Raw genomic sequence first — 20198 nt, 5'->3', positions numbered from 1 at the left:
GTTTTATCACTGTCTACTATTGTAAAGCGCAACGGAATCTGCTGCACTATATAAGACTCTGTAACGGAATCTGCTGCGCTATATAAGAAACTGTAACGGAATCTGCTGTGCTATATAAGACACTGTAACGGAATCTGCTGCGCTATATAAGAAACTGTAACGGAATCTGCTGCGCTATATAAGACGCTGTAACGGAATCTGCTGCGCTATATAAGACGCTGTAACGGAATCTGCTGCGCTATATAAGACGCTGTAACGGAATCTGCTGCGCTATATAAGACGCTGTAACGGAATCTGCTGCGCTATATAAGACGCTGTAACGGAATCTGCTGCGCTATATAAGACACTGTAACGGAATCTGCTGCGCTATATAAGAAGCTGTAACGGAATCTGCTGTGCTATATAAGACGCTGTAACAGAATATGCTGCGCTATATAAGACACTGTAACGGAATCTGCTGCGCTATATAAGACACTGTAACGGAATCTGCTGCGCTATATAAGACACTGTAACGGAATCTGCTGCGCTATATAAGACGCTGTAACGGAATATGCTGCGCTATATAAGACACTGTAACGGAATCTGCTGCGCTATATAAGACGCTGTAACGGAATCTGCTGCACTATATAAGACGCTGTAACGGAATCTGCTGCACTATATAAGATACTGTAACGGAATCTGCTGCGCTATATAAGACACTGTAACGGAAATGCTGCGCTATATAAGACACTGTAACGGAATCTACTGCGCTATATAAGACGCTGTAACGGAACCTGCTGCGCTATATAAGACGCTGTAACGGAATCTGCTGCGCTATATTAGACACTAACGGAATCTGCTGCGCTATATTAGACACTAACAGAATCTGCTGCGCTATATAAGACGCTGTAACGGAATCTGCTGCGCTATACAAGACGCTGTAACAGAATCTGCTGCGCTATATAAGAAACTGTAAATAAATAATAAATCTGTGTTATTGGTGTGTGTGTGTGTGTGTTGAACACTGATTAACCGGCATTATCATTTCCAGCACTGAGCAGGATTGCAGATTTTGCCGGAATATCGGTGCTACCATATTAAAGCAGGGATCCCCATAGCACGATTAGCTCCTCCCACTTGAAGGAAATCCTCTCACAGCGCGTCTCAGTCCCCGCAACACAACCCCCCCCCCCCCCCCTGCATTCCCACTGCCTTTATTAACCATGCCACTAACCTGCTTAGTATTTTTAAACCCACCACAGCCCCTTCTACAGTCTAACACCCTAACATTCCTAACTTCTCCCAACACCTGATCTGTCCGGATTACAGGAGGATCCAGACCATTAGGTGCCAGATAATTGGTGTTTAACTTGTGTATGTATATATATACACAGCAGTCCGGCGGCACTCAGAATAAATTCTTGGGTACTTGTGTATTATCACGGCGCCCATCGCATCGCATACCACTAATTAAGGGATGCGATGGGACCCGATTTTCGGGTCCAAAGACCCACACTGTACAATAAAATATTGCATCGCTGGGTTCTCACGTGTGCACCAGATCACTGTGCACTAGGACCTTGTCTCTGGGTTCCCATGTGTGCACCAGATCACTGTGCACTAGTACCTTGTCTCTGGGTTCCCACGCGTGCACCAGATCACTGTGCACTAGTACCTTGTCTCTGGGTTCCCACGTGTGCACCAGATCACTGTGCACTAGTACCTTGTCTCTGGGTTCCCACGTGTGCACCAGATCACTGTGCACTAGTACCTTGTCTCTGGGTTCCCACGTGTGCACCAGATCACTGTGCACTAGGTCCTTGTCTCTAGGTTCCCACGTGTGCACCAGATCACTGTGCACTAGGACCTTGTCTCTGGGCTCCCACGTGTGCACCAGATCACTGTGCACTAGTACCTTGTCTCTGCCTTCCCATGTATGCACCAGATCACTGTGCACTAGTACCTTGTCTCTGGGTTCTCACGTGTGCACTAGTACCTTGTCTCTGGGTTCCCACGTGTGCGCCAGATCACTGTTCACTAGGACCTTGTCTCTGGGTTCCCACGTGTGCACCAGATCACTGTGCACTAGGACCTTGTCTCTGGGTTCCCACGTGTGCACCAGATCACTGTGCACTAGGACCTTGTCTCTGGGTTCCCACGTGTGCACCAGATCACTGTGCACTAGTACCTTGTCTCTGGGTTCCCACGTGTACGCCAGATCACTGTACACTAGTACCTTGTCTCTGGGTTCCCTCGTGTGCACCAGATCACTGTGCGCTAGGACCTTGTCTCTGGGCTCCCACGTGTGCACCAGATCACTGTGCACTAGGACCTTGTCTCTGGGTTCCCACGTGTGCACCAGATCACTGTGCACTAGTACCTTGTCTCTGGGTTCCCACGTGTACGCCAGATCACTGTACACTAGTACCTTGTCTCTGGGTTCCCTCGTGTGCACCAGATCACTGTGCGCTAGGACCTTGTCTCTGGGCTCCCACGTGTGCACCAGATCACTGTGCACTAGGACCTTGTCTCTGGGTTCCCACGTGTGCACCAGATCACTGTGCACTAGGACCTTGTCTCTGGGTTCCCTCGTGTGCACCAGATCACTGTGCACTAGGACCTTGTCTCTGGGTTCCCACGTGTGCACCAGATCACTGTGCACTAGGACCTTGTCTCTGGGTTCCCTCGTGTGCACCAGATCACTGTGCACTAGGACCTTGTCTCTGGGTTCCCACGTGTGCACCAGATCACTGTGCACTAGGACCTTGTCTCTGGGTTCCCTCGTGTGCACCAGATCACTGTGCACTAGTACCTTGTCTCTGGGTTCCCACGTGTGCACCAGATCACTGTGCACTAGTACCTTGTCTCTGGGTTCCCACGTGTGCACCAGATCACTGTGCACTAGGTCCTTGTCTCTAGGTTCCCACGTGTGCACCAGATCACTGTGCACTAGGACCTTGTCTCTGGGCTCCCACGTGTGCACCAGATCACTGTGCACTAGTACCTTGTCTCTGCCTTCCCATGTATGCACCAGATCACTGTGCACTAGTACCTTGTCTCTGGGTTCTCACGTGTGCACTAGTACCTTGTCTCTGGGTTCCCACGTGTGCGCCAGATCACTGTTCACTAGGACCTTGTCTCTGGGTTCCCACGTGTGCACCAGATCACTGTGCACTAGGACCTTGTCTCTGGGTTCCCACGTGTGCACCAGATCACTGTGCACTAGGACCTTGTCTCTGGGTTCCCACGTGTGCACCAGATCACTGTGCACTAGTACCTTGTCTCTGGGTTCCCACGTGTACGCCAGATCACTGTACACTAGTACCTTGTCTCTGGGTTCCCTCGTGTGCACCAGATCACTGTGCGCTAGGACCTTGTCTCTGGGCTCCCACGTGTGCACCAGATCACTGTGCACTAGGACCTTGTCTCTGGGTTCCCACGTGTGCACCAGATCACTGTGCACTAGTACCTTGTCTCTGGGTTCCCACGTGTACGCCAGATCACTGTACACTAGTACCTTGTCTCTGGGTTCCCTCGTGTGCACCAGATCACTGTGCGCTAGGACCTTGTCTCTGGGCTCCCACGTGTGCACCAGATCACTGTGCACTAGGACCTTGTCTCTGGGTTCCCACGTGTGCACCAGATCACTGTGCACTAGGACCTTGTCTCTGGGTTCCCTCGTGTGCACCAGATCACTGTGCACTAGGACCTTGTCTCTGGGTTCCCACGTGTGCACCAGATCACTGTGCACTAGGACCTTGTCTCTGGGTTCCCTCGTGTGCACCAGATCACTGTGCACTAGGACCTTGTCTCTGGGTTCCCACGTGTGCACCAGATCACTGTGCACTAGTACCTTGTCTCTGGGTTCCCACGTGTGCACCAGATCACTGTGCACTAGGACCTTGTCTCTGGGTTCCCACGTGTGCACCAGATCACTGTGCACTAGGACCTTGTCTCTGGGTTCCCTCGTGTGCACCAGATCACTGTGCACTAGGACCTTGTCTCTGGGTTCCCTCGTGTGCACCAGATCACTGTGCACTAGTACCTTGTCTCTGGGTTCCCACGTGTGCACCAGATCACTGTGCACTAGGACCTTGTCTGTAGGGTGCATTCTGATATTCTATTACTCTGTTGCTATTACTTTTTTCTTTCATTTTTTTTTTAAACTGCTGTTTTCATGCCAGAGATTCCTACTTTCTCAACTTTGCATGGGTGTATGAAATGAACAGCATGTCTCTTGCACACTGTGTGGGATACATTGCTATTTAAATCTCGCTGAAGCTGAGCGGCATCGCACCAGGGTTGGATCTCATCCAGAGCAAGGAGAGGGTCAGGCTGAAACTCGTCACCATCTGTCCAGACGTTAATCAGAATTCCAAGTTGTTGAGAAATGAGCGCCTTCACATCGGTGCATAATGGTCCGGTTACTGCTGCTGCTGGCACTGACAAGGCACGTATAGATGTCACTCATTGGGCTGTCAGAAGTCACCCAGGGTCTATTTCATTATTAGTTTACGTTGGTACGTGTGGGAGGAAGCCGGGGTTACATTATATAACCTTGGTACACGCTGAGCGATACGTCCTCTGATCCGACAAACCAGAGCAACATATCTAGTAATACGGGGCATATCGGGCATAGTATGTGTATGATATACACGTGGTTGCTAGCGACGACGTCGTGTTGCCATATCAAAGCTGACAATACCGTTGGTGGCACAATGAATTCTGATGAAGGAAGAAATCATCCCAGGTTCGTCTGTTTTTAACATCGCTCAACGTTTTCTCAGGTTCTGATATGTTGGGCGGACGAATCGGCTGCTGCACATCTCGTTATCTTGGCCACCGCGGACACTGCTGCCCATTCCCCCAGCCCCTTCCTCACCTGCTATGCAGAGCATAACTGCCCCGCCCCACCGTGGTCACTGCTGGCCATTCCCCCAGCCCCTTCCTCACCTGCTATGCAGAGCATAACTGCCCCGCCCCACCGAGGACGCTGCTGCCCATTCCCCCAGTCCCTTCCTCACCTGCTATGCAGAGCATAACTGCCCCGCCCCACCGCGGACACTGCTGCCCATTCCCCCAGCCCCTTCCTCACCTGCTATGCAGAGCATAACTGCCCCGCCCCACCGCGGACACTGCTGCCCATTCCCCCAGCCCCTTCCTCACCTGCTATGCAGAGCATAACTGCCCTGCCCCATCGAGGACGCTGCTGCCCATTCCCAAAGTCCCTTCCTCACCTGCTATGCAGAGCATAACTGCCCCGCCCCACCGCGGACACTGCTGCCCATTCCCCCAGTCCCTTCCTCACCTGCTATGCAGAGCATAACTGCCCGCCCCACCGCGGACACTGCTGCCCATTCTCCCAGCCCCTTCCTCGGATTCAGTATTAAATCCCGGCGTTCAGAATCCCGACGCTGGAATCCCGATCGCCGAAATCCCGACAAGGGGGGGACGTGGATTGCCCCCCCTTGTCGTGTACACCCCCGGAGGGAGAAAGTGTCAGGATTTCGGCGATCGGGATTCTGAACGCCGGGATCCCTTCCTCACCTGCTATGCAGAACATAACTGCCCCGCCCCACCGCGGTCACTGCTGCCCATTCCCCCAGTCCTTTCCTCACCTGCTTTGCAGAGAATAACTGCCCCGCCCCACCGCGGACACTGCTGCCCATTCCCCCAGTCCCTTCCTCACCTGCTATGCAGAGCATAACTGCCCCGCCCCACCGCAGACACTGCTGCCCATTCCCCCAGTCCCTTCCTCACCTGCTATGCAGAGCATAACTGCCCCGCCCCACAGCGGTCACTGCTGGCCATTCCCCCAGTCCCTTCCTCACCTGCTATGCAGAGAATAACTGCCCGCCCCACCGCGGACACTGCTGCCCATTCCCCCAGTTCCTTCCTCACCTGCTATGCAGAGCATAACTGCCCCGCCCCACTGCGGACACTGCTGCCCATTCCCCCAGTCCCTTCCTCACCTGCTATGCAGAGCATAACTGCCCCGCCCCACCGCAGACACTGCTGCCCATTCCCCCAGTCCCTTCCTCACCTGCTATGCAGAGCATAACTGCCCCGCCCCACAGCGGTCACTGCTGGCCATTCCCCCAGTCCCTTCCTCACCTGCTATGCAGAGAATAACTGCCCGCCCCACCGCGGACACTGCTGCCCATTCCCCCAGCCCCTTCCTCACCTGCTATGCAGAACATAACTGCCCCGCCCCACCGCGGACACTGCTGCCCATTCCCCCAGTCCCTTCCTCATCTGCTATGCAGAGCATAACTGCCCCGCCCCACAGCGGTCACTGCTGGCCATTCCCCCAGTCCCTTCCTCACCTGCTATGCAGAGAATAACTGCCCCGCCCCACCGCAGACACTGCTGGCCATTCCCCCAGTCCCTTCCTCACCTGCTATGCAGAGCATAACTGCCCCGCCCCACCGAGGACGCTGCTGCCCATTCCCCCAGTCCCTTCCTCACCTGCTATGCAGAGCATAACTGCCCCGCCCCACCGCGGACACTGCTGGCCATTCCCAAAGTCCCTTCCTCACCTGCTATGCAGAGCATAACTGCCCCACCCCACCGCGGACACTGCTGCCCATTCTCCCAGCCCCTTCCTCGGATTCAGTATTAAATCCCGGCGTTCAGAATCCCGACGCTGGAATCCCGATCGCCGAAATCCCGAAAGTGTCGGGATTTCGGCGATCGGGATTCCAGCGTCGGGATTCTGAACGCCGGGATCCCTTCCTCACCTGCTATGCAGAGCATAACTGCCCCACCGCGGACACTGCTGCCCATTACCCCAGTCCCTTCCTCACCTGCTATGCAGAACATAACTGCCCGCCCCACCGCGGACACTGCAGGACACGGGACAGTCACAAAAACAAAATCATAACTGTTCCGCGAAAATCTAGACAGTTGTGCGGTATATATATTAGGTCATTTATACTTCTGTTAGCATCATTTGTATATTATAAGTGAACTGTGCTTATTGCAACTTAAAGCAATTTTAATTTAAAGCCTATTTTTTTTCTATTGTAACCTGCCTTGAGAATAGAGGACTGTAAATGAACATATGCTTTTGGTGAAAGCTCTCCGCTCAGAAATCGAGTGCATTGGGATTTATAAAAGGACGATGCAATAATGACCCCAGCATTGGATTGATATAAAGTGTATGAGCGCATCTTCCCGGCGCTCTCCCTCTTCTGCACTTGCCATTTGTTTGCTGTCATCACCTTTGCTTGTTCGCTTCCATTCTGCAGGCTCCGGCCGGTGTCCAGAAGTTGAGATGTTTTATTGATTTGTGGTTTGGCGGAAGAGAAATATCTTCTGTCTTTATTAGCATATAGTTAGCAGTGACCTTTGTTCCTCCGTGAAGCGGCATTACAGTTTTATTTGCGGAGCACAGAAACCAGTGACTGCGCTAGCACTGCGGTAAGGTGCCGATTGTCACTCAGAACAATGAAATAGGGGTGATTACATGTCACTGCAGTTTCACAGTACACACTATGGATGATTTATAAGTAGACATGCCAACATCACAATGAGCAAACCTGCTCTCAAGTAACTGTTCGGAGGTGATTATGGGGAGTGGTTAGGAAAGCACAGGTGTGTCAGGGGCGGCCATTTTTGGGGCCTGTACCTGCTGACAGCTGCTAGCTCATACATGCAGAAACTTGGCATCCGAGTCGCTCCCTGTTGCTGTTTTTTGTGTATAGCCCGCTAACATGTATGCATTTCCTAATGAGTTTGTGATGGCTCCAATGGAGGCCTCTCCATTTATTGGTGGCAGCTTCACTTGCTAACATTAGGAAGTGTGTAGCCTAGCAATCGCACTTGAATTATAGGCTGTAGCTTGGGGCTGAAGATGGGGTTTAAATCCCCGAAACGTTCCCCTTCTCAAACATTCAATACACCTTTTCTGCTTTACCAAGTCTTAAGAGTGCCGTTTATTCCCACACCCATGGGATATTGGACAGATATATATATATATATATATATATATATATATATATATATATATATATATATATATATATATATATATATAGCAAGGTGGAGACAGAGGCACTCCAGGGTCTTGTAACAAATGAGGCAGACACAGGGGTCCGTGCGACGTTTCGGTCTTTAATTACCTTTTTCAAGCTCACTAAAGACCGAAACGTCGCACGGACCCCTGTGTCTGCCTCATTTGTTACAAGACCCTGGAGTGCCTCTGTCTCCACCTTGCTGTATTTGGCATTCTATGCCCCTCATAGGCACCCGGGCACTATACTGATATACTGACTGTTGCTTTCCCTGAGTGCCGATCCCTCCTCCCCTATATATATATATTAGTTTGCTTGGTAATTTTGACACCTGTTTTAACAAATTCATTTGGCAACCAAAGGGTGAAATGAGCTTGTGTAGTCTACTAAACATTAATCCTTTCTGCCAACATGGTTTAGAATCATAACAGTGTATAAAATGATAACTACCTGACCTCTACTCAGAGAGGTGTTCAGACTCATATACTTCTATACTCTACACAAGAATACAAACTGCAAATATCCCTTCATGGTGCGTCAGGTCCTGTGTGTCTCCACCAGCGACAAGCATGTTTTTTGCCCAATTGTGCACCGTGATCGCACCTTTTTTCCATGCCAGGTTCTGATGTGCTTCATTTACAGACTTTGTAGCACTACTATCACAGCAATTAGTGCCGTCTCGTGAGGAGGTTTTGTCGCATCTTGTTAAAATGTACAATCCAGTGGGAAAGACGCTGCAGTTCTCAATGTGGCTCCTTATAGGCCATCTCCCCACATGGTGCATTGAGGCTGTATAAGGACACAACAATGTGTACAGTTCTTTGCACTTTTCTTTGTTAACAAAATTTAAAGCAATTGAATACAACAATTGACCATAGCAGAGCGCCCTAGACTTTGTTGGAGTTATGCATAGCACTGTATATAACGCACACATATTACACAGCACTTTACGGTGAATGTGTAGCCATTGATATCAGTCCCTGCCTCCGTGGAGCTTTCACTCAATGTTCCCTACCACGCGGACACACACACACACACACACATACACACACACATACACACACACATACACACACACATACACACACACACACACACACACACACACACACACACACACATACATACATACATACATACATACAATAGTAGGGTTACTTTTTATTTGGAGACCATTAACCTACAGTACCAATATTTTTTTGGGTAGTATGAGAGTGAAAGCAGAGGATACCCACAGAACCACAGGGGGAATATACCATCTCGGGACAGTTAGGGTCCTGGTGGATCCCACCCCAGTGCGGAGAGTTGGTGATGCTAACCACTACACCAGCTGGCAATGTAAACTTGCAGAACTTTTCCTAATGAACCATATACAGGTGCTGCCATATCCACCAAATCCCACAAATAGCCTAGTTTGGCGTATAGTTAGTAACCGGAGGGAATCCCCGTTATCACCTCTCATATGTTGTGTGAAGACTTCCATGGGGAAATAAGATGGCTAACTGAGGGTTTGCATCAATATTAGGATTACATCCATTTGAACAGTTTTCCTTATCTGCTCTCTCTTAGGTATATCGATGATGTAATCAGCCGGATTGATCGGATGTTCCCAGAGATGACCATTCATTTATCGAGACCCAACGGTACTTCTGCCATGTTATTGGTAAGCAGCAGTCCTGATCCTTGTTTATACATCGTTACATTGGCTGGCTTTGTCCATCTTGGGGACCCTCCCTTCCTTTTGTCATAGACCAGTGATGGAGAACCTTGGAAGGCCATCTGTCCTTGGACTACACATCCCAGTATGACCAGCAACCATTTTAGCATGGCCATGCCAAGGCACCTCCATCACTGTTATAGACTCTGTGTATTGGTTTCTGTCCAGCTGGACGTCTCTCCTAATTGAACAGTAGCTTACTACCTTATAGGCTTCTGAATCAGGGATGCCAATGTCTGTATCTTGTAGACAGAATTTAAGACTGCGCGGGTCCTAGTTCTTAGTGGAGGTCACAGGTCATGTGAGCTATAACTAGGTCAGTGCAAACTTTATGCCTGTAAGGCATTCACTCGTTTTTCTGCTAATATTCAGACCGCACCATATAGGTGTGTCAGATGCAGATAAAACCCGTGTCCTATACGTATTGTGTAGTTTTACACAGTGTCGTACTCCGCACAAATAAATGTCAATGAGATTAATTTGACATCTTAACTGTGAAGAAAGCATCTTTACGTCACCACTAATCCCGCTGGCTCGCATTATGGGAACATGTGATGTAGTAGATACACCGCGGCTGTGGATGGAGACAGGGTCCCTACTCTGTACAGCATTATTGGCTGCAGGGCTTCCTCTGTGAATTAGGAGACAGCACTTGTCCATCTTATGAATTCCATTAGCTCATGAACTGCAGGAAATAAGCATTTGTCTCTCCCGGCGGAGTAGAAAACCTGCTTTGTCAGGCAGAAGTCTCTCTCATAGCGGATATTACCGCAGGACACCTAGACAGGCCTCATGTGTGACAGATGCTCCGTGACCCACGCATGGAGAAAGTCACACTGCTGTCCTGTGGAAGGGACACCTTAACCCAGGGGTGGCCAAACCGGTCCTCGAGATCTACCAACGGTCCACGTTTTCCAGATCACCTAGCTGGTGCACAGCTGTAGTCATTACTAACTGTCACATTCCCCCAGATCACCTAGCTGGTGCACAGCTGTAGTCATTAGTACCTGTCACATTCCCCAGATCACCTAGCTGGTGCACAGGTGTAGTCATTACTAACTGTCACATTTTAAAACCTGCTGCATTCATTCCTACTATAGATACACAGGCTGCCTGGAAAACGTGCACCCCTTTCTTAACCCATTCATTTTGTAGCAGACAGGGCCAGACTCACCTGTTGAAGGGCCACATGTTGAATATCCCCAGTATTGAGGGGTAGATTTATTAAGCTCGGTGAAGTGATGAAGTGTTTGGTCTTTATCACCGGCCAATCAGCTCCTACCTGTCATTTTTTAAACCAAGCCTGTAACTTCACAGTTAGGAGCTGATTGGCCGGTGATAAAGTACCAGACACTTTATCATTTCACCGAGTTTAAAAAATCTGCCCCTGAGTTCTCAATTAGAACATGCTGGATGGAGTGGAAAATACGCTTTAAAAATACATTGTTCAACGTTAATCTGGCATAGATTGTCAGCTCACACGAGCAGGGCCTTTTGCCTCAATACTCCTGGGTAAAACACACTTTTCTTATCTGATGTGTGCACGTTCTATTTGACGTTTTAAATGCACCTGTAATCCGCTAGCCGAAGCATCCCGACCTCTGTCTACAGGACAGACTAACAGTCCAGGTTTCAGTTCTATTCATGCTTCAGCACAGGTGACTTAATTAGTACCTCCGTTATTTAACCATCGGTGCTGAAGCCTGGATATCACCAAATCCTGCTGGGTACACACTGGCCAATATGTCAGCCGTCCGGTGTGTGCAACGATATGAGTGTGAACAATGTGGTTTAGACATATTGGGGGAAATTTACTATGATGGGAGTTCTGTTCATCAGATGGGATGTACCAATCAGATACTGTCTACTATCTTCTAGAAGGTGCAAAATAAATAAGAATCTCCTATTGCTTGTCTATAACAACATCCCATGTGAAATAAAACTCCCATCTTAGTACATTTCCACCATTGCATCAGCGGCGTAGCATGTCATGATGTGTGTACGGCCCTTACACTCGAAGCCGGCGGTGTTGTGATGTCATTCACCACTGATCGTCAGTAGTTACCGAGAACACACTTCCTGATGCAGATCTGCAGATATATCTTTGGGAATGTAACAAGCTTTAATGTGCATTAAGGACCGAGGATGGGAATCCCTCCTTTTTGGGAGGGTATCTTTTATTTTATTTTTTCATTCTTTAGGCATCTTTGTTGGTCATCTACCGCTTATGTCCCCGCTTTATATTTGCCCTGTTTTCCTGCTGAGCCATAAAAATTTACAAAAACAATAAAACATGTTCTTACTCACAAAGGCAGCCATTTTGTGGACTAGACCAGTAGTCTTGGCAATTGTGTAAGACGCAGAGACGCATCGATGATTACTTCATTCCTCAGGGTTGGTGCTGAGTGACAACATGGCCGCCTCCACTGTGCATAGGCAGACAGTGCATTTTACCTCAGAAACACCCTGGTTATAAGTTGCATAATATGTGAAGTTTTGCACATTCATTTTAGAAGCTAGAAATTCCGCTGATGTTTCCAGAAACATTAACCTCATCATATCTGCTGTCCAGTAGAGTTAAAAAATGTTTGGAGGCAGATCCCGTTGTGCCTTAGGGGAAGGTTTTTCTCCTCCCCCCCCCCCCCCCCCCCCCCCCACACCAAAAAAAGAGCGAGAAAACCAGGCCTCTAATTAAAAAGTAAACTGAACACCTGCTTCTGAAAGAATGGTAAAGGCAAAATTGAATAAGCAAACAATAAAGGAAGGCAATAGGCGGGTTTGTAATTAAGAAACCGTAATCAACAGGAAAAGAAGCACAATATATTCAGTGTCACCTCCAATTAATGTCAAAATCCCCCAAAAAGCTGCCCGCTGTTCATCAAACAGACACGTACACACTGTCCTCGCTTATATCACACTCAGGCTTTTAGCTTCTAGTTTATAGAGCCAGTGTTTCTGCTTCTAACCAGGTTCCATTATGGCTTTATTTTTACATCATTTTTTTTAATTTAAACTTTCTAATCTATTTATACCCTAAATAAATTGAAGTTTGTATTTTCTTTAATATATTTGTCATTTGACAAAGCAATATTCTTGCAACAGATGCTGCTGGAGGTCCTGCTCCTGACACTCTTTGAAGCTTCCTGTTGACTCCATTCCCCTCCTCACATCATGTCACTGCCCCTGTCACATGCAGCCCTGTCCTCACTGACACATAACTCATCTCCTGATATACTCTGTGCTGCTGGGACCCTGCTCCTCCCACTATATAACTCTCAGTCTGTGGCTTCCTGCTGCCTCCATTCCCCTCCTCACATCATGTCACTGCCCCTGTCACATGCAGCCCTGTCCTCACTGACACATCACTCATCTCCTGATATACTCTGTGCTGCTGGGGACCCTGCTCATCCCACTATATAACTCTCAGTCTGTGGCTTCCTGCTGCCTCCATTCCCCTCCTCACATCATGTCACAGCCCCTGTCACATGCAGCCCTGTCCTCACTGACACATAACTCATCTCCTGATATACTCTGTGCTGCTGGGACCCTGCTCCTCCCACTATATAACTCTCAGTCTGTGGCTTCCTGCTGCCTCCATTCCCCTCCTCACATCATGTCACTGCCCCTGTCACATGCAGCCCTGTCCTCACTGACACATCACTCATCTCCTGATATACTCTGTGTTGCTGGGGACCCTGATCCTTCCCACTATATAACTCTCAGTCTGTGGCTTCCTGCTGCCTCCATTCCCCTCCTCACATCATGTCACTGCCACTGTCACATGCAGCCCTGTCCTCACTGACACATCCCTCATCTCCTGATATACTCTGTGCTGCTGGGGACCCTGCTCCTCCCACTATATAACTCTCAGTCTGTGGCTTCCTGCTGCCCCCATTTCCCTCCTCACATCAGGTCACTGCCCCGGTCACACGCAGCCCTGTCCTCACTGACACATCCCCCATCTCCTGATATACTCTGTGCTGCTGGGGACCCTGCTCCTCACACTATATAACTCTCAGTCTGTGGCTTCCTGCTGCCCCCATTCCCCTGCTCACATCATGTCACTGCCCCTGTCACATGCAGCCCTGTCCTCACTGACACATCCCTCATCTCCTGATATACTCTGTGCTGCTGGGGACCCTGCTCCTCCCACTATATGACTATCAGTCTGTGGCTTCCTGCTGCCTCCATTCCCCTCCTCACATCATGTCACTGCCCCTGTCACATGAGCCTGTCCTCACTGACACATTACTCATCCCCTGATATACTCTGTGCTGCTGGGGACCCTGCTCCTCCCACTATATAACTCTCAGTCTGTGGCCTCCTGCTGCCTCCATTCCCCTCCTCACATCATGTCACTGCCCCGGTCACATGGAGCCCTGTCCTCACTGACACATCCCCCATCTCCTGATATACTCTGTGCTGCTGGGGACCCTGCTCCTCCCATTATATAACTCTCAGTCTGTGGCTTCCTGCTGCCGCAATTCCCCTCCTCACATCATGTCACTGCCCCTGTCACATGCAGCCCTGTCCTCACTGACACATCACTCATCTCCTGATATACTCTGTGCTGCTGGGGACCCTGCTCCTCCCACTATATAACTCTCAGTCTGTGTCCTCCTGCTGCCCCCATTCCCCTTATCACATCATGTCACTGCCCCTGTCACATGCAGCCCTGTCCTCACTGTCACATCACTCATCTCCTGATATACTTTGTGCTGCTGGGGACCCTGCTCCTCCCACTATATAACTCTCAGTCTGTGGCTTCCTGCTGCCCCCATTCCCCTCCTCTCATCATGTCACTGCCCCTGTCACATGCAGCCCTGTCCTCACTGACACACACCCCCATCTCCTGATGTACTCTGTGCTGCTGGAGGCCCTGCTGATCCCACTATATAACTCTCAGTCTGTGGCTTCCTGCTGCCTCCATTCCCCTCCTTACATCATGTCACTGCCACTGTCACATGCAGCTCTGTCCTCACTGACACACTACTCATCTCCTGATATACTCTGTGCTGCTGTGGACCCTGCTCCTCCCACTATATAACTCTCAGTCTGTGGCTTCCTGCTGCCCCCATTCCCCTCCTCACATCATGTCACTGCCCCTGTCACATGCAGCCCTGTCCTCACTGACACATCACTCATCTCCTGATATACTCTGTGCTGCTGGGGACCCTGCTCCTCCCACTATATAACTCTCTGTCTGTGGCTTACTGCTGCCCCCATTGCTCTCCTCACATCATGTCATTGCCCCTGTCACATGCAGCCATGTCCTCACTGACACATCACTCATCTCCTGATATACTCTGTGCTGCTGGGGACCCTGCTCCTCCCACTATATAACTCTCAGTCTGTGGCATCCTGCTGCCCCCATTCCCCTCCTCACATCATGTCACTGCCCCTGTCACATGCAGCCCTGTTCTCACTGACACATCACTCATCTCCTGATATACTCTGTGCTGCTGGGGACCCTGCTCCTCCCACTATATAACTCTCAGTCTGTGGCATCCTGCTGTCCCCATTCCCCTCCTCACATCATGTCACTGCACCTGCCCAATGCAGTATTGTCCTTGCTGACAAATTATTCTCCTCCTGGTAATACTCAGTGCTGTCGGGGAGACCCTGCTACTTCTACTAAATAACTCTCGGTAGGTGGCTTCCTCCATCCCACCCTCACCACATGCAGTCTTGTCCTCACTGACACATCACTCAAGTCCTGGTATACTCTGCGCTGCCTGGGGACCCTGCACCTTCCACTGTATAACAAAGTCTGTATGCACACCTCCACCCATCCAGTATAGCATGGCCAAGACCAAATTTCCCACTAGTCTCTGGTCTATTGGTATATGGCTCCTCCCCCTTGTCTGTCAGAGATAAGCATGTAGGCTGTAAGAGAGGATAAAATACATCTCGCTCTCTCTCTCTCTCTCTCTCTCTCTCTCTCTCTCTCTCTCTCTCTCTCTCTCGTGTGCTAATGAATGGCTGTGCAATTGTTGTGCAGAGTTCCACTTTAAGGGATTTTATTTGCGGGCTGTTTTCTTGCCTTCCTTATGTACCTCAATAGCTAGCGCCTATGATGGATGATACAGAGGCTGCCATTCTTCATCTGACACCATGTGGCGTGTCTCTCCAATTTATTACCTTGATAGATTGCAATCCGGTGCAATTTATAAACAAATTGAGGGGACAGGCATATTTACATCTCCCAGCTAACACGTTCACTGATTGCCTTTCCCAGCCTGCAGCAGGACCTCAGTGACTCCCCTTAAACAGGCACCGAGAGTCCCATTTTATTTTTATTTTTCCACTCAAGTAAATGAAATAGTAGAAAAGTGAATTCTGTCCTTCCTATTAATTATCTTGGAGTTTCTGGATAGAAAATCAGCCAAATTGCCCTTTGCTGGTCTTTAGATACAGTTTTTAATTGTATCTTCATATCAGTGTAATGTTCTACGGCAGAGAAAAGAAACAGAATCCTGCTAAATGTAAATGTAACTCTGTGTCTCCAAACATGTTGTGATTGTATATTGCAAAAACCATTATTACGTTGCATTACAGTATCATCATGTGTGTACTGTACCTTCATTTATTGACATAAGGTAACCTAGTGAAAATATGACAGACATGTATGTGAAGAGGTTAAAATATGTGAAGAGAATAAAAGCAGAAAACCATAGTGTAATCGGTTTCACACAAAAAACATTTGTTTTCCCAGCGGTCCAATCAACCGTTCCTCAACTGTGGGTAGTGGAGAATTCCTTCTTCTATAGGGTCAGCACAGTGATGGAAAGAGAATCTTCTCTTACACGAAGCTTACATTCGTACGTGCTTTATCAAGCCTATCAATCCAAAAGTATGTGCTCACACGTTGGCTTACACGATGCAGCTGTGAATCCTCATATCTCACTTTCTTTAAATGTTGTTTCGTTTTGATCCAAAAATTATGGTGATATTCAAGTAAATAAATTAGTTGGATGATGGTGAACTTTTTTTCTGGTGATTCTTAGCTACTTTTTTATTTTTATCATATAGGGCAGGCCTGGCCAACCTGTGGCTTTCCAAATGTTGTCAAACTACACATCCCATCATGCCTTGCCACAGTTTTGCTATAAGGGAGTGTTAATACTGTGGCAAAGCATGCTGGGATGTGTAGTTTCACAACATCTGGAGAGCCACAGGTTGGCCTGTACTGATATAGGGTCTACTTTTTGAACTGAGCTTGCCTGAAACCATCTCTAAATTTTGATTTTATTTTTGTTTTATTTATTTGTAATAATAGAAAAAATATTCAGCATATGTAATCACTATGCTGGTCATTTCTATTAAACCCCCAAACTCTCGGTTTTTATTGTGTCACAAGCTTTAGCATGTTTTGGCACGTGTTTGCCTTAGATTTTTAGTCCCTGGCGCCGTTTGATTAATACCTGTCTGATAATTGGTAACAAGAATCATACATAACTCTACAAGGAGGCATTATGAAGAATATCTTCTGCCTCAAGAGTAATCTGTGACATATAGAAAACTTTCTTACAATAAGTCAAGCGAGTTTTGGTGTAAAAATAATGAAGTCTGTTTCTGTTGCCGAGTGGAAGTTTTCCCCGTTATGTAAGTAGCGGTGCATAGGGACTGATAAAAATATAAACTTAGGCCTGATTGTGTCTAAACGCAGATCAAAGCACCTCCTAAGGCGGGCACACTGCTGTAAAGTGCTCTCTTTAAGCAGCGTGCCAGCACAAGGCCGTTTGCGGGTGAACAGTTGGCCTAAGGGGTTATTTTTTTATGTGACTTTAATATTTTTTTTAAGTGTAGTTATATACATATTTTAATAGTTAATTATCTGTTATTTCCAGTGTCAACAGTTGGAAGATTAAAGACTTGTAAGAAAAAAAAAAATGCTCTGAAATAATTCAGCATCATCTTTCATGAAAGTTCAGTAGAAATCCCCCTCCCGTGGGGTGATTATGGCAGAGATGGGGATTTGCTGTAGCGCAAAACAACTGATCTTAAAACGTTACTTGGTTTTGAAAACCGTTTAATTTGTAGAGTTATTTTAGCTGATTACAGTTAAGGGTTCTCTCATATCTGATAGATAATTGCTTACAATATTATGGAGTTAAGCCAAGAAGCCTTTCTAAAGGGGCCTACACACTGGGAGATGGTGCTGAGCAATCTAGATTGCTAGACAGCACCTGCTCTACGAAGCTTCTTGTCTGGCTAAGTAATTGGTTGCTACTTGTGTTGCAGGAATACTTTTGCTAACTAGGTACACACAGTGTGGCAATATGAAGTTATATTTCATTGCTTTGTCCCACCCATGGCAGTGGGGCAGGTTGGGGGAGGCAGTGATCATTGCTGTTCTGCTTTGCAAAGCAGCTAAGGATTATCAGTGCTGGGAGGGGAGCCGGGGGGCTGTCCAGCTGGACACGCCGCCAAAAAGAGAAACTGGTCGGGGTGTTTGTTGTGTGGCCACGCCCACTCCACAAGAGTACCTGCCCCCTTTCCAGGATCGACTGCTTCTCTGGAGCATCAGGTTGTATATGTGAGCAGCAGTGGCAGCCAAGCCTGGCTGGAGCCAATGATATTTTGCCCATTCTTAGTCATATCGTTCATTACATCCAGTGTGTACGCTATGCCTGATGAATGACGTGCACTCCCTTGGGTCGCTAACGACTCCCCTCTCTGCATGTACAAACGAGGGAACGATTCGTTATCGAGCGCCAAACTGCAGAATGCAACATGGACCCCTCTGACGCACAAAATTTGTTACCAATAATCACCCCAAGGAGCAGACTCTGTTATCTGTAGGCTGAGTCGCAGGGTCTGTGCCTGAAGAAGAAGTGTCCACGTTTATTAAATGACAGACACGCGATCACCCCGAGAGCAGGTGACGTTGGTTTCTGTTTTGACCTCAGAATAAGCTTTAACTGCTACGTCTGGACTACTTCGGATTCTGTCATTGAATAGATCTGGGCAATCTGCTTTCCGTAACAGAACACGTGACCCACAGCGGGTTGGATCTGCCCGACATAACTTCTTGTTACATTTTACAATTGGTCATAGAGATCTATACATTTTGCTTTGAGATCTAAGATCTTATTAGGCTTTGTATATAAATTCCTATTATGTGGCTCAATCTGGCAGTTAATTAGGTTCCCAGTGTCACTTTATTAAAGTCACACATACCCCTCTGAAGAGAGACATGGATAACGACACAGTACCGTCTTGTTTTAACCTATAATATTCCAGGTTTATGAAGAATGTGACACTTAATATGTCCATCCTGGAACAAAAGGATTAGGAGAAGAGCCGCCATAAATTAAAGGTGAACCAGCACTCTTAAATTATCTATGAAGGCAGACAGGCCATTACGGGAACATCCTGCGAGATAAGAGCCGTGGAAATATAATTCATGTCTTTCCAGCCACCCCTCACCTAAACATGATGGATGTCTCGAGATATTGGGAGAACAGCGGCCTCCGAAACCCCCATTCACGTCTTACATATTCCTCCTAATTTGTGCTCTGTGTGAGCGGTCTCGGTGCAGCGTAACCTTGCTGTATGAGCTGCGGATGGGAAAATCTGATCAGGATACCCCACCCCTGTTACTGCCAATGCATGACCTCGATGTGGGCAGAGCTTAAACCGGTGTTGGCATTGTAGTTGGATCAGGTCAGGCCCAATATGTTGGACAGGTAGTCCTCAATTTAGAAGTATTGTGCTGTAGGATGTGGAGGGACGCTATATAGGCAAATAAAGTGTTCCGCACCCCACAGTGCTGGTTATTATTTTGCAATTGATGCCAATGAGAATGCATCTTGTGAATTACTAGGATCCAGTGTTAGTGTCCTAGAGCAGGGCCATCATACAGTGCACCACCGGCCAAGTCTGAGCTTTACCTTGTGACCCCCTAGGGGTCCATTCTGCCTGATGGGAACATTACAGGTGTTGAGGCAGTTTGGGATTGTTGTCACAGTACAGATGCTGAGATTCCAGCTTGGTGTATAAGGATTCAGTGTGTGTTCCTGCAAATCAAGGTTTTCCACATCAGACTTTTAGTTTTCATTCTAACACCCTGCACCTGTCACCACCCGTGCAGTTCCTCTACCCTGTCTGGGGTGTCGCTCTCTGCTCTGGTGCTTCTGACGCCTATTTGTCTGGATCTCAGCTCTGAAATACAGACCGGAGTGTGCTAGAAGCACCAGAGCAGAGAGCGACATCCCAGGCCAGGAAGAGGAACTGCACGGGTGGTGATAGAATTAATACTGGGCCTTGCACCATTACTATTGTATGGTGCACTTATTAATTTAGTATTGCTGCCCTAAGCTGGTGTACATGCGGTGTGATTTCCTATAAGAGCAGGCCAAACCTGTCAGGGCATGCTGGGACATGTAGTTCCACAACATCTGGAGGGATACAGGTTGAAGACCTGTGTCATAGCACATAGTGCAAATCGTACCACGCTATGCAGCACCTGATCCCGATCCAAT

General features: G+C 48.2%; 1 protein-coding gene across 2 annotated transcripts in view; it reads left to right on the top strand.

Moving 5' to 3' along the window:
• Positions 1–20198, top strand: part of MED27 (mediator complex subunit 27) — a 197921-nt gene that overhangs the window by 136638 nt on the left and 41085 nt on the right. For both annotated transcript variants that reach the window (XM_083160916.1, XM_083160917.1), the window contains exon 4: positions 9564–9657. In XM_083160916.1, coding sequence (XP_083017042.1) covers positions 9564–9657 — 94 coding nt within the window. The remainder of the gene's footprint in view (positions 1–9563; positions 9658–20198) is intronic.

Source organism: Crinia signifera, chromosome 9 (assembly GCF_055691185.1).
Source record: "Crinia signifera chromosome 9, ASM5569118v1, whole genome shotgun sequence".
Taxonomy (NCBI): domain Eukaryota; kingdom Metazoa; phylum Chordata; class Amphibia; order Anura; family Myobatrachidae; genus Crinia; species Crinia signifera.
This window is presented reverse-complemented; position numbering and strand designations above follow the sequence as displayed.